This window comes from Maniola hyperantus, chromosome Z (assembly GCF_902806685.2).
Source record: "Maniola hyperantus chromosome Z, iAphHyp1.2, whole genome shotgun sequence".
In the NCBI taxonomy this organism is placed as follows: Eukaryota; Metazoa; Arthropoda; class Insecta; order Lepidoptera; family Nymphalidae; genus Maniola; species Maniola hyperantus.
Genome location: NC_048564.1, coordinates 17,437,278 through 17,451,951, shown reverse-complemented (window position 1 = coordinate 17,451,951; position 14,674 = coordinate 17,437,278). Strand labels below are relative to the sequence as shown.

The window sequence follows — 14,674 nt, the reverse complement described above, 5'->3', positions numbered from 1 at the left end:
GACTTGGTGAAAATCTTTGTAATGAAACATTTCGGTTGTGAAGAATCAAATAAATTGAGTTTTGGATCTTGGCCGATGCCGTCCAGCTACCTTGCAGTCTTCGCACCTACAAGTAAGCAACTGTTTGTATCCTGCAACAGTTTAGTGAACCTTCTTAGTGTATGTGTACAGTAAGAACCCTGTCTTTACTACTGAGCTTTTATTTTGAAACAATTTTATGAATTTTACTGTGTCATTGTCTATTCCATGCCAATGGCATCTTAAATTTAAAACATAGATCTTATGTACTATCTACCTAAGTCATTCTAATGTATCTAAATTAAGTCTTGGCATTAAGCTAGAATAACTAAGCATTATTAGCCATCATTCTGTATTAAGCGACCCCGGTAAAAGTTACATTAAAAACAATTTTGCCTAACATCTAGCAAATTTCATTTATAACACCTCATATGCATTACAAGGGAGTCGACGGCTAGCTTCTATTCTTTACTAGGTAGATAGATCAAGTAAAGTAAATTAAAATTATTTTTTTCCTCTAATCTTTGTAAGGTGGTAGATTATTCCGTATCCGGGTATATTTCTATTCCGCCCGATTTACCACCCTTACAAATGGCGCCCGAACGTTTTTTTTATATAGTTATTTCAGTATATTTTGAGAAATTTTGTGAATTTTATGAAATGTACTCCGCTGATTGTACAATTTTCTAAGTAGTGACACATTGCAAAGAGCACTAAGCTGTTTTTTATGGTTAACTAACTAAATAATAACTAATAGTTAGAAATTTTGTTTGATAGTTTAAGTAATTTTCTGAGTATAGTCCAACATTGGTTTTTTTTTCTTATTTAATTAACACATTATAAATGGTGCTTATGCCGTTCAATTATGTTATTTGACTTACCTTGGAGGTGTATAAGTGAATGTTTGCCTTCAGTTTAGTAATAAACATTGCTTAACTGAGTTGTTGTTGGGTATTGCTTTCAATAGTAAGTACATCTTATGTTTGAAAATTCCGGTAACTTAGTATAATTAAAGTTTTGAAACGCTATGTGCTGTTAACTAGTTACACACTTACATTTATAAATACTAAGAGTTACAACTTGTGAAACTAAATATATAAACTATATTCAGAGATTACATTAAGTTCAAGTATGAAGTTATGAACAATTTTTTTGTCAGTGACTTGATACTTCATTATTTTGTTGAAATTTTGTTTAGAGCTGTGTTAAGGTTATGATAAAAGCTACTTCACACACAAAACATGTTAAGTTTAATTGAATGCTGGTAGTTTAAAGTGACATTTAGAAACAGATTTTGTTGTATTTTAGGTTATGTGTTAAAAGTGTAAAGTAACAGTCATCAAACCATTGCACAATCTCTTTGTTTTTTTTTTAAAGATAATATGCTATTCAGAGTTCATTGCAACTTTGTTGCCTGTTTACTTTTGTAATTGTAAAGGTTGTAACACACTGTGTACTCATAAAGGTGATACTGCACCTTACAATCATTTATTCAATTTCGGGAAGTTTTATTTTGTTATATTTTGTTTACTATAGTAATAATATGTGCTTGTATTATTAACAATATTTTGGAATAGGAACATAATTGATAAAATAAGTTAGGATAGACTTAAGAATATTGTTTTTGTTGTGTATTTTGCTTGTGTATATTTAATAGTTTAAATAACTTCTTTTGTGTTTGTGTTTAACCAATTTGTATAAGGCTAAACATAGACAGTTACACAAGCTCGATATTTTGTTAAATGTGTTTTGACTTAACACAATGGAACAGACTTTTGCCCAGTTTCATTCACTTTTGAAGGACGAATTGTGTTATGAGGTATCCATTCGTTCCGAAACTCCAGCACCTACAGTGCTAGGTTTAAAGAAACAGTTAAAACAATTAATTCAGGAAATTCCTTCTGAATCAATTTTAGAGACAGATTTCTCTTCTGAAAGTGAGTTAGGGGTTATTACTAAAAAACTTCAAGACTTAGAAGATTTATTAAAAAAGTGTTCTGACACTAAAGATAGACATGCCCTCTGTAGGTCTAAAGCTTTAGCTTCACATTTGTACTTTAGAATTTTGAGAATACAGTGTTCCGAACTCAGCTTAATAAGTAGGAAGAGTGAATTACATACAAAGTTGCAGAGTTTGATTTCCAGATTAGATGCTGACAATGAGTCGTCTCACGACGAATCACTGGATTCCGAGAGTACCGCCGTTGACTGCACTGGTGATAAAAATGTTGCCAAGTGGAAGTTACATTTCAACGGACAGGGTGATCCGCGCAGTTTCATCGAACGCGTTGAGGAATATAAAAGATCTTATGGCGTTTCAGATGGAAAATTATTTGTTTCTGCATTTCATCTTTTTACAGGCCGAGCATTGTTATGGTACAGAGGCAACAAATGTCAAGTTTCGTCTTGGTCAGAATTGAAAACTTTATTTTTAGAGGAATTTGATGCAGTAGATTATGACTACAGGTTGCTAGGTGAAATTCGAGCAAGAACACAAGGCTCTGAAGAACCTGTGTCTATCTATTTCGCTGTAATGTTTGGCATGTTTTCAAGGTTGTCAACACCACTTTCCGAAGAACAAAAGTTACAAATTTTATTACATAATATTCGCCCTTTTTACTCAGAACAATTAGCTCTTGTTGACATTAAGTCTGTCGCAATGTTGAAGGAAAAGTGTCGCAAACTAGAGGCTGCGAGGCAGCGTTCCGCCTTATTTTCTGAGCCTACTAACAGTAAGGCAACTTTAAGTTCAGAGTTTGCTTACAAACAAGTGACAAAACAGATAAACACACTTTCAGTCACACCTGCACCTAAGGTTGATACAAGTAAAGGCACTGATTTTTCGAAAACAAATAAACAACTATGTTACAAGTGCGGCAAGGGTAACCATTCCTTTAAATTTTGCAGGACAGTTCCGAAATTTATTAGATGTTTTTCGTGTGGACGTCAGAACTTTACAGTAAAGACATGTCCAAGTTGTAGTAAAAAGGCGATTAGTAAACCCGCTCCGGACAAAAATTCAAAAAACTAATTAGTAAGAACTGTGCAGAGACACAAGTAAAGAACTTGGTCATTAACAACAAAACATCCCTTTTACCTGACACAGTTCTGTATTCAGTGGATAAACGAGACTTTAGGCCACATTTAAAGGTTTTTGTTGACGGTTTTGAGATTACAGGTTTACTAGATTCCGGTGCTTGCGCGTCAATTTTGGGTAACCAGGCGCACAAGGTTTTTTTGAGATTCGGTTATAAATTGCATAGCAGTATTGATACCACATTTTCAGTGGCAAATGGAGACAAACTTGATTGCATGGGTTATATGTTTATTCCGATTACTTATAATTCCGTAACTCACATAATAAAATTTTTTGTAGTACCCTCTATAATAGCGGATGTTATTTTTGGCTGTGACTTTTGGAAAACATTTCAGTTAGCCCCTGGCATTTTTGATAATTTAGAATTAATTAAGGCACCTTCTCAATTTTACAATATTTGTGCGATTGATAATAAACAAATTCATACCATCACTTCTTTTGAAAACTTATCATCTCAACAGAAAGAATTAGCCCAGTCTGTAGTAAATAAATTTTAGATATTTCTTCAGAGAAAATTGGATTGGGTAGAACAAAATTAATTGAACATGTTATTGACACCGGTGATGCCTTGCCAATAAAAATAAAACAATATCCACTTTCTCCCGAAAAGAAGGAAGCTTTAAGTAAAGAGTTAGATAGGATGCTGGAAATGGACGTAGTTACTCCGAGTGAAAGCCCTTGGAATAACCCAGCAATTTTAGTGAAAAAGGCAAATGGAGACTGGAGATTTTGCCTAGATTGCAGGAAATTAAATTCAGTGACAAAGGGGGATTCATACTCAATACCGTACATTCCACAAATTCTAGATAGCTTGAAAGAGGCAAGGTTTTTATCATCGATTGATTTAAGTTCAAGTTTCTGGCAAATTCCGTTAGCTAACGACTCTCAGGAAAAAACCAGTTTTACAGTTCCTGGTAGAGGGTTATTCAAATTTAAAGTCATGCCGTTTGGCCTATGCGGTGCACCAGCACGACAGCAGAGGTTAATGGACCAGTTATTTAATCAAAATTTTTGTAGTGATATTGAAAATGGAATAGTATTTTGTTATATAGATGATATTGTTATTTGTTCTGCTGATTTTGAAACCCATTTAATTTTATTAAACAGAGTTCTGGATAAACTAAAAATGGCTCAACTATCCATAAATTTTGATAAATGTAATTTTTTTCGAAACTCTTTGAAATATTTAGGGTATATAGTGGATGAATTTGGTTTACGCACAGATCCTGGAAAAGTTGCCGCAGTTTTGAACTTTCCGACCCCAAAAACTGCACAGGAGGTAAAGATTTTCCTAGGCACTTGTTCTTGGTACAGGCGCTTTATTAGGAATTTTTCAACCATCGCTGCACCACTCAATAGACTAACGAGTAAAGGAAAGAACGCACCTAAATTTGAGTGGAGCGAACAGGCAGAGGTAGCATTTAATACATTGAAGAATGCGTTGGTAACCGCACCTGTTCTTGCGGTACCGAATTTTGAAAAACCATTCAAAATACATTGTGATGCTTCTGCATATGGTGTTGGCGGTATGCTAACGCAAGAAACCGATGGTTGCGATCATCCCATTGCGTATGTCAGTAGGAGCCTAAATAAAAACGAAAGGAATTACAGCGCGACGGAACGCGAGGCTCTAGCTGTGATTTTTGCAGTGGAGAAATTTCAGGCTTATTTTGGTTCCAAGCCAGTCACAATTATCACAGACCATGCATCCCTAAAGTGGTTCTTAAATTTAGAAAATCCCTCAGGACGACTCGCCAGATGGGGTTGTAGATTATCACAGTATAATTTTGTTATCGAACATAGGAAGGGTTGTGATAATGTAGTTCCGGATACCTTGTCGAGACTCATACACGTAGATGTAGTTGGTGATCGTAATGATAACTCTAGTCAACAAGTTTTGGTAGATGACTGGTATGACAAAACATTTAATGGCTGTAAAATCAATCCAGCAAATTTTCCGAATTTTTGTATTTTGAACGATAAACTATATCGTTACAGTAAATGTAAATACCAGCTTCTCAGTGAGTTCGACTGGAAAGAGGTAGTCCACAAGAACGACATCCTTAGAATTATGCAACAAAACCATGCAGATGCAACTGCAGGTCATTTTGGTGTGTTCAAAACTCATCGCAGATTATCCCTCAGATATTTTTGGCGTGGTATGTATAAGGACGTGGTTGAGTACGTTAAGAATTGTGATACTTGCTCTGCGTATAAACACACGACATCAGCCACTCCAGGTCTGCTAGGGAAGCCTAAAGTCTGCGAGAGACCTTTTCAGGTCATTTCGGCTGATTTAGTCGGACCTTTGCCTAGGTCTAAATCAGGATTTACATTTCTTTTTGTGGTGACGTGTTGTTTTTCGAAATATACAATGTTGTTTCCGTTACGGCGTGCCACAGGTGCCGCTGTTGTTAAAGCGCTAGAGAATTTTGTATTTTTGAACCATAGTGTTCCAGAGACTGTGATTGTGGACAATGGGTCCCAATTTACAGGATCTGAATTCCGTAATCTCATTAAGCGTTATAATATTCCGAAATTACACTACACACCACTGTACACTCCGCAAGTTAACCTTGTTGAGAGGTACAATAAGGTTGTTATGACTGCTGTAGCCGCTTTTGTGAAAGATAACCACAGGTCCTGGGACGAAAACCTGTACAAGGTCCAGTTCGCCATAAACAGTGCGGTTAATGAATCCACTGGATTCTCCCCGTTCTTCCTTGTCCACGCTAGAGAACCGGTCTTAAATGGTTCCTTCTATAAGGACACGGATAAGGAGTACGAGGCCGGAATTCCAAGGGAGGAATACGCAGGAAAGTTTGGATCTTTGGAGGACATATTTGGTCAGGTTAGGAGAAATTTGTTTCAGGCTCATGCAGAGTATGCAACGCATTACAACTTAAGGCGTAGGTCTGCAAGCTATTCTGTTGGGGATATAGTGTGGAAAAAGACCTATCCACAAAGCGACGCTACAAATTTTTTCGCAGCTAAGCTGGCACCTAAGTATGAAAAGTGCAGGGTTGTCAAGGTTTTGTCACCTTTGGTTTATGAACTAGTTAGAGTAGCTGACAACCACCCAATAGGCACTTGGCATATTAAGGATATTAAGAAGTAGATATTTGCCATTACTTAGTTTGGTCTAAACTGTTTGAATATTTAAGTTATCAATATTCAATTAGGAATTTGAATGAGTGTAGTGATGTTCTGAGTTAACAGTTACATTACCATGGTTCAGTTGAGGAGGAATGTAGTGGATGTATGTAGGGATGAATATGTGATGATTGGAATGCTTGTGGTAGACCAACCGGTTGAGAAAGTAAAAATGCAAATATCGTACTTTGGGGATAACGAAAAGGGGGGGTTTTGTGTTTTGTTTTCGTTTTCCTTCTAGATAATGGATCACTTCTGTTATTTTTCCGATTCTGTTCCGAGATCTATTTTCTAGGAGAGTTATTTCGTTTTTTTTTTTCTCATATTCCGATTTTGATTCGGTTTTATTTTTCCGAATGGGATAGAGAACGGTTGCCATATCAGATGGACCCGTTCACAACCAGATTTTCCGTATTTGTTGAGTAACAAATATTACGATGGTAGTTTAAAAGAGTGAACCACCGTAGGCCTAGACGCATTCTATCAGTCAGCTGAAGAATGATGCCAAGATGTTTCCACTCAAGTGTCTTAGACACCATGAAGTTTTTTTGTATATATTCTTTTTAGAAGTTAGGGTTGTGTAGTTAAGTATAATGTATAAAACCTTACACTGTTTTCAGTATATTTATTTTGTTAGACAATTTTCCTTGTTAGTAGTAGATGTGCGTTCACGCGTAACTTCTGTGTTTTTTTTGTTTGTTTGTTTCAGGCAAATTGTTAGTAGTTGTTGGATGACGCTGAGGGCAGCGTGGTTCAACCTGTTGAACCTTTTCGTAGGAGGGGAAGTATTGTGACGTTGTAAATTTTGAACTACTAATTAGCGTTTCGCTTTTAATTAAAATCTATTTTGTTCAAAGTATGTTGGTGCCACCTAGCATCAAGGTGCAGAACTACGCGTGGGTCGATGTTCAGAGTTCATTCGAGCCACAATAGATGGCGTTTGCTTCGTTGTCAATTGTCGTAAAAATAAAACAAAATAATTAAATAAAACCATAATATCATTTGTTTATTGTTAAGTCATTAACAAAACGGTTCTTATAATATATCCTTAGGTTCCGCAAATATTCAAAAATGAATTGGCTTCATGATCAAACTAAATGAGAGCGGCCACACTCGGGTTGCGTCTGGCAACACCGATTGATGAGATTTAGAATTTTCCTGGAGTCAACATGTGAAGACGAATTTTTTTCGTTCCAGGAAAATCTCACTTCTCTTCGCCCATGGCTTCGCCTGGAAAAATACAATAGTCATAAATTTTAGTCATCCTAACGTATTTTCAATGTTTCATCAGTTATGGTGAGTGAAAAATCAAGTAATGTGGATTCGACAAAATGGCGGTTTGGTTAGAGAAAATCCTAATCTCATGATTTCTTTCAGTTCCAGTTATTTTAACTTCCCAAATAAATGAGGATAATGGGTTGTGGGTGGACTTCTGAAAACCATTGGTGGCCAGGAGTTCAATAGGGTTTACGTTTACGTTTTACGTTTAGCTTCAGTTTTCCGTTTTCCGTTTGCGTTTCCGTTTTTAGTTTTCGGTTTTCGTATTTATTTCTTTTGCACATTCACGTTGACAACTTAATTGCTATGGATAAGACTTGGTGAAAATCTTTGTAATGAAACATTTCGGTTGTGAAGAATCAAATAAATTGAGTTTTGGATCTTGGCCGATGCCGTCCAGCTACCTTGCAGTCTTCGCACCTACAAGTAAGCAAATGTTTGTATCCTGCAACAGTTTAGTGAACCTTCTTAGTGTATGTGTACAGTAAGAACCCTGTCTTTACTACTGAGCTTTTATTTTGAAACAATTTTATGAATTTTACTGTGTCATTGTCTATTCCATGCCAATGGCATCTTAAATTTAAAACATAGATCTTATGTACTATCTACCTAAGTCATTCTAATGTATCTAAATTAAGTCTTGGCATTAAGCTAGAATAACTAAGCATTATTAGCCATCATTCTGTATTAAGCGACCCCGGTAAAAGTTACATTAAAAACAATTTTGCCTAACATCTAGCAAATTTCATTTATAACACCTCATATGCATTACAAGGGAGTCGACGGCTAGCTTCTATTCTTTACTAGGTAGATAGATCAAGTAAAGTAAATTAAAATTATTTTTTTCCTCTAATCTTTGTAAGGTGGTAGATTATTCCGTATCCGGGTATATTTCTATTCCGCCCGATTTATCACCCTTACAGCACCGACTCATTGGTGCTCATGCACCGATGCAACCTCAGTGACGTCTGGATTTCAATCGAGTCGTTCATTAGTATTCAAGAGGTGGCGCTGATTTATTTGGTTTCTAAACCTTGAAATATATTGTTAGCTTGACCATATCTTGTCATTAATATCGATGGTGGCCACACAACAACTACGCTGCGTTGAACGTAGAATCAACACGCGTGTCACGTCTACGTATACGCTAACATCCTAGTCCTATATAAGACAACAAAAATGTTTCTATCTATGTCCGTTATACACCTTGAAACCATCCGACGGATGTGCCCCAAACTGGTTTCATTAGAAAGGCAATAATGCGGAGATAGTTTTAGACCAATAAATAAAAGGAATAAGGCAATATGTTCAGCAGCAGAACACGCCGAGCGGGTATTCGCTAGTAATAAATATTGACCAATTATTGCTAATTTTTGAAATTGCATAAGCGTTTAATTATCGAATTCTGACAACCCAGATTTTTTTATGATAGCAATAATTATTAGTGGTGTATATGAAAAATTGGCAAATTGCAGCAATGTGCAGAACTAAGCTTACCGGACTAAAATTAGTGCTATACTTTTCCGGGAATATTGCCATAGAACTTTTAGACCTGTTAGCATTTAGAGTTTAGTGTAGAGATTGCAAAACCAAATAAGCACTATTAAGATCTTCGCACATCACACTGACTCAATGCAGACTCTACTCTGATTCGACTAACAGTAAAGCATGGAAACGTGCATTTTATATCGTGTTCCTTACAGTCGACTTTTTAACATTTTGTTAAAATATAGATACGAAGTTCTTCTTCACTTACATCATTCAATGTTGAAAATTGTAACATAAGACAGAAATAAGTGCTTCAAATGCGGCCTGAAAAATAGCAGCCAACAACTAACAAGCTTATTTCAAATTATTCGAATTTTTAGACTTATTGTTTGGTGATATTTTTGTTGTCATTTGAAAAATTCTAATATTTTTAAATTTACTGTCGATGACAAGAGGTCTCAAATATAAATATTTTGCAATCGTTATTAAACTTTATGTTAGGTTTATAATAAAGTGAAGCTTCTCTCTGGGCTGGTTTCCGCACTTAAACGTTTCCGTCTGTTGTGCGTGCATAACCTGAAGCTGTTGATAATATAAAACTTTTTCTACGTTTTGTAAGAAGAAACGTGTGCATAGGTGCAAACCACGCCACATGAGCTATGTCATTTTGTTCGTGAGCCCTCGTCTACACCTACTCTTATAAGTCAATGTCATCAAGAACACGATATAAAGTTCAGATTTTCAAGCGTTAGGCTGCCTGTCCACTGGTCCGGAGAAGAGAGGAGCGGAGCTGCGTAAATATTAACCAATAGAATTACATAAAACTCCCACTCCGCTGGACAAGGATTTGCGGACTATATAAAAAATCATGCATTGTAACGCGGAAAGGGGAAGCGGAGCACGGCTAGCTCTGCGTATGGAAAAACACAAAACACAGTCCGCAACTACGCTCCGCGTCACTTTCTCGCTCCGCTCCGCTACCTAGCTCCGCACCAGTGGACAGGCAGCCTTACTGTGAGTCGAGTCGGAGTGCAGTCGGCGACGAGTCGAGTCGTTTACGAAGTCCTTTAACTGGTTTCAAGAAAAAAAAGGTTGACACAACACTGCTAACAAATAGATATATTAAAATTCTACAACGTTATATTAAACCTAACACTAGGAACCCTAAGATTGATTTACGTTTAACATCGAAATATTAAATATCATATACATAGTATAATATCGAAATATATATATCGAAATATTATAGTTATATAGCTAAGCTCATTATCGGGTGGCATACACTGAGAGATCGTATCTCTTCTATATCATAGTCATTTTGAAAGCGGTCAAAGCCGAACCTGAAACTATTCCAGAAACTATTATTGATTTATTTATTTTATTTTATTTATTCTTATTTGTACCAAAGACATTTACAGTAAAGAGAAAAAGAGAGCGAAAGTGAACAGGGAAGCACTCATCTCTATGAGAGATCTCTACCAGTGACCCTTGGCAGTGCGAGAGGTAGTAAAGGGAGTAGAATAGGTACAAAAGATAGAAATATCATGAAAAGAACACAATAGATACTATGTAATATTACCTACAAATCTGATCTAACCAATTTCAGAAAAAAAACTGCACCCAAAATATAACGGTTTTGAAAGAAATCAAATTCGATTTTTCGAAGAAAAAATATTAGAAGTGATTTATTTGCAGTAATCGATTTATTATACTGTTTTTCTATACTAATATTATAGACAGGAAAAAGGACATTGCCCAAGTGACTATGGGACTCAGTATCGCTACCAACTATGTGTCCCCCTAATAAAATAAAGCTCATTTTTTAGGATGGTTTTATTACTTTTAATTACGCATTAAAAAAAAGTTCTAAACCTCCGGGTTCCGCAGCAATACGGTGATGAACGACCTCTATAATTAGAATTTTCAAACTGTTAATTTGCTTCTAACTTACGTTTCACTGAAATATTTCGCTTTATTAAATATATGTCTATAGAAATCTATATAAATAGAAGCCTCAATAGCCCAACGGTTAAAGGAAAAGACTGAAATCCGAAAGGTCGACGGTTCAAACCACACCCATTGCACTATTGTCGTACTACTCCTAGCACAAGCTTGACGCTTCGTGGGAGGGAAAAGGGGAATATTAGTCATGATTAGCATGGCTGATACTCTTATCTAGACAAGGCTGACCTAACCGTAGTCTGGGAAATGCATTTACGCATTCCTTCCGGAAACGCGGCTGGAATACCCACTAAAACACAGTGGCGCATGCGCGTCGCTTGGTGACATTGGTCACGGAAACTAAAGTATATTCACTAACATAGTGTCGCTTCACTTTATTTTTTACTGTGTTTGTTAAGTAAGTATTTGCATTCTAAGAATAAAATAAAATACTAATTATTCTTATGGTTATTGTAATAAAATACGAATATAAATAATAAACACAAGTATATGGTGGCGACACTATGTTAGTAAACAGACTTTACACTACACTGCTGTTTCACTGAAGAGTATAATAAAAACATTTGGTAGCTTACCTTCAATAAATAAAGAGTTAAAGGAATTCAAACCGCAAAAGCAATTGTATAAAATAAAATAAAAATAAAATAAAAATCTTTTTTATTCAAATAAACTATTACAAGTGCTTTCGAATCGTCGGATGCATCTACCACTGGTTCGGAATGCCTTTCCTACCGAGAAGAACCAGCAAGAAACTCGGCGGTTGCTCTTTTCAAATATTTGATATACAAGATTGTATTGGAGAAGTGTCGTGGGCTCGGCCATGCAACAGGAACATCTGCCACCGAGTGGGTCTCATACTTCAGATGCAGCTGGTCTGTCTGTTAACAAAGAGGATTTTGCTTTATTACAGGACAACACCAAACTTGTTCAGAATTGGTTGATTCTACACTGTTGTTAAACTGAAGAATACAGTATTAACATGTGATAGCTTACTTTTAATAGATAATGTGATTAACTACGGTTACTTATCTTCACTATAGTTGTGGGCTCGGCCATGCAACAGGAACATCTTCCTCCAAGTGGGTGTCTTACGTCAGATGCAGCTGGTCTGTCAGGAACATCTTCCTCCAAGTGGGTGTCTTACGTCAGATGCAGCTGGTCTGTCTGTTAACAAAGAGGATTTTGCTTTATTACAGGACAACACCAAACTTGTTCAGAATTGGTTGATTCTACACTGCTGTTAAACTGAAGAATACAGTATTAATACTTGATAGCTTACTTTAAATAGAAACTACGGTTACTTACCTTCACTATAGTTGTGGGCTCGGCCATGCAACAGGAACATCTTCCTCCAAGTGGGTGTCTTACGTCAGATGCAGCTGGTCTGTTAGGAACATCTTCCTCCAAGTGGGTGTCTTACGTCAGATGCAGCTGGTCTGTCTGTTAACAAAGAGGATTTTGCTTTATTACAGGACAACACCAAACTTGTTCAGAATTGGTTGATTCTACACTGCTGTTAAACTGAAGAATACAGTATTAATACTTGATAGCTTACTTTAAATAGAAACTACGGTTACTTACCTTCACTATAGTTGTGGGCTCGGCCATGCAACAGGAACATCTTCCTCCAAATGGGTCTCATGCTTCAGATGCAGCTGGTCTGTCTGTTAACAAAGAGGATTTTGCTTTATTACAGGACAACACCAAACTTGTTCAGAATTGGTTGATTCTACACTGCTGTTAAACTGAAGAATACAGTATTAATACTTGATAGCTTACTTTAAATAGAAACAACGGTTACTTACCTTCACTATAGTTGTGGGCTCGGCCATGCAACAGGAACATCTTCCTTCAAGTGGGTGTCTTACGTCAGATGCAGCTGGTCTGTCTGTTAACAAAGAGGATTTTGCTTTATTACAGGACAACACCAAACTTGTTCAGAATTGGTTGATTCTACACTGTTGTTAAACTGAAGAATACAGTATTAATACTTGATAGCTTACTTTAAATAGAAACAACGGTTACTTACCTTCACTATAGTTGTGGGCTCGGCCATGCAACAGGAACATCTTCCTCCAAGTGGGTGTCTTACGTCAGATGCAGCTGGTCTGTCTGTTAACAAAGAGGATTTTGCTTTATTACAGGACAACACCAAACTTGTTCAGAATTGGTTGATTCTACACTGCTGTTAAACTGAAGAATACAGTATTAATACTTGATAGCTTACTTTAAATAGAAACTACGGTTACTTACCTTCACTATAGTTGTGGGCTCGGCCATGCAACAGGAACATCTTCCTCCAAGTGGGTGTCCTACGTCAGATGCAGCTGGTCTGTCAGGAACATCTTCCTCCAAGTGGGTGTCTTACGTCAGATGCAGCTGGTCTGTCAGGAACATCTTCCTCCAAGTGGGTGTCTTACGTCAGATGCAGCTGGTCTGTCTGTTAACAAAGAGGATTTTGCTTTATTACAGGACAACACCAAACTTGTTCAGAATTGGTTGATTCTACACTGCTGTTAAACTGAAGAATACAGTATTAATACTTGATAGCTTACTTTAAATAGAAACAACGGTTACTTACCTTCACTATAGTTGTGGGCTCGGCCATGCAACAGGAACATCTTCCTCCAAGTGGGTGTCCTACGTCAGATGCAGCTGGTCTGTCAGGAACATCTTCCTCCAAGTGGGTGTCTTACGTCAGATGCAGCTGGTCTGTCAGGAACATCTTCCTCCAAGTGGGTGTCTTACGTCAGATGCAGCTGGTCTGTCTGTTAACAAAGAGGATTTTGCTTTATTACAGGACAACACCAAACTTGTTCAGAATTGGTTGATTCTACACTGTTGTTAAACTGAAGAATACAGTATTAATACTTGATAGCTTACTTTAAATAGAAACAACGGTTACTTACCTTCACTATAGTTGTGGGCTCGGCCATGCAACAGGAACATCTTCCTCCAAGTGGGTGTCCTACGTCAGATGCAGCTGGTCTGTCAGGAACATCTTCCTCCAAGTGGGTGTCTTACGTCAGATGCAGCTGGTCTGTCAGGAACATCTTCCTCCAAGTGGGTGTCTTACGTCAGATGCAGCTGGTCTGTCTGTTAACAAAGAGGATTTTGCTTTATTACAGGACAACACCAAACTTGTTCAGAATTGGTTGATTCTACACTGCTGTTAAACTGAAGAATACAGTATTAATACTTGATAGCTTACTTTAAATAGAAACTACGGTTACTTACCTTCACTATAGTTGTGGGCTCGGCCATGCAACAGGAACATCTTCCTCCAAGTGGGTGTCCTACGTCAGATGCAGCTGGTCTGTCAGGAACATCTTCCTCCAAGTGGGTGTCTTACGTCAGATGCAGCTGGTCTGTTAGGAACATCTTCCTCCAAGTGGGTGTCTTACGTCAGATGCAGCTGGTCTGTCTGTTAACAAAGAGGATTTTGCTTTATTACAGGACAACACCAAACTTGTTCAGAATTGGTTGATTCTACACTGCTGTTAAACTGAAGAATACAGTATTAATACTTGATAGCTTACTTTAAATAGAAACAACGGTTACTTACCTTCACTATAGTTGTGGGCTCGGCCATGCAACAGGAACATCTTCCTCCAAGTGGGTGTCTTACGTCAGATGCAGCTGGTCTGTTAGGAACATCTTCCTCCAAGTGGGTGTCTT

The 14,674-nt window shown here is 37.1% G+C and overlaps 1 protein-coding gene across 1 annotated transcript in view; it reads left to right on the top strand.

Moving 5' to 3' along the window:
* Window positions 1–7,507: 7,507 nt before the first annotated feature.
* The window catches only part of LOC138404518 (uncharacterized), a 70,650-nt gene continuing 63,483 nt past the window's right edge, over window positions 7,508–14,674 (top strand). The window contains exons 1-2 of the mRNA XM_069508739.1: window positions 7,508–7,564; window positions 7,646–7,982. Of these exons, the coding sequence (XP_069364840.1) occupies window positions 7,882–7,982 (101 nt within the window). The 5' untranslated portion in view covers window positions 7,508–7,564; window positions 7,646–7,881. The remainder of the gene's footprint in view (window positions 7,565–7,645; window positions 7,983–14,674) is intronic.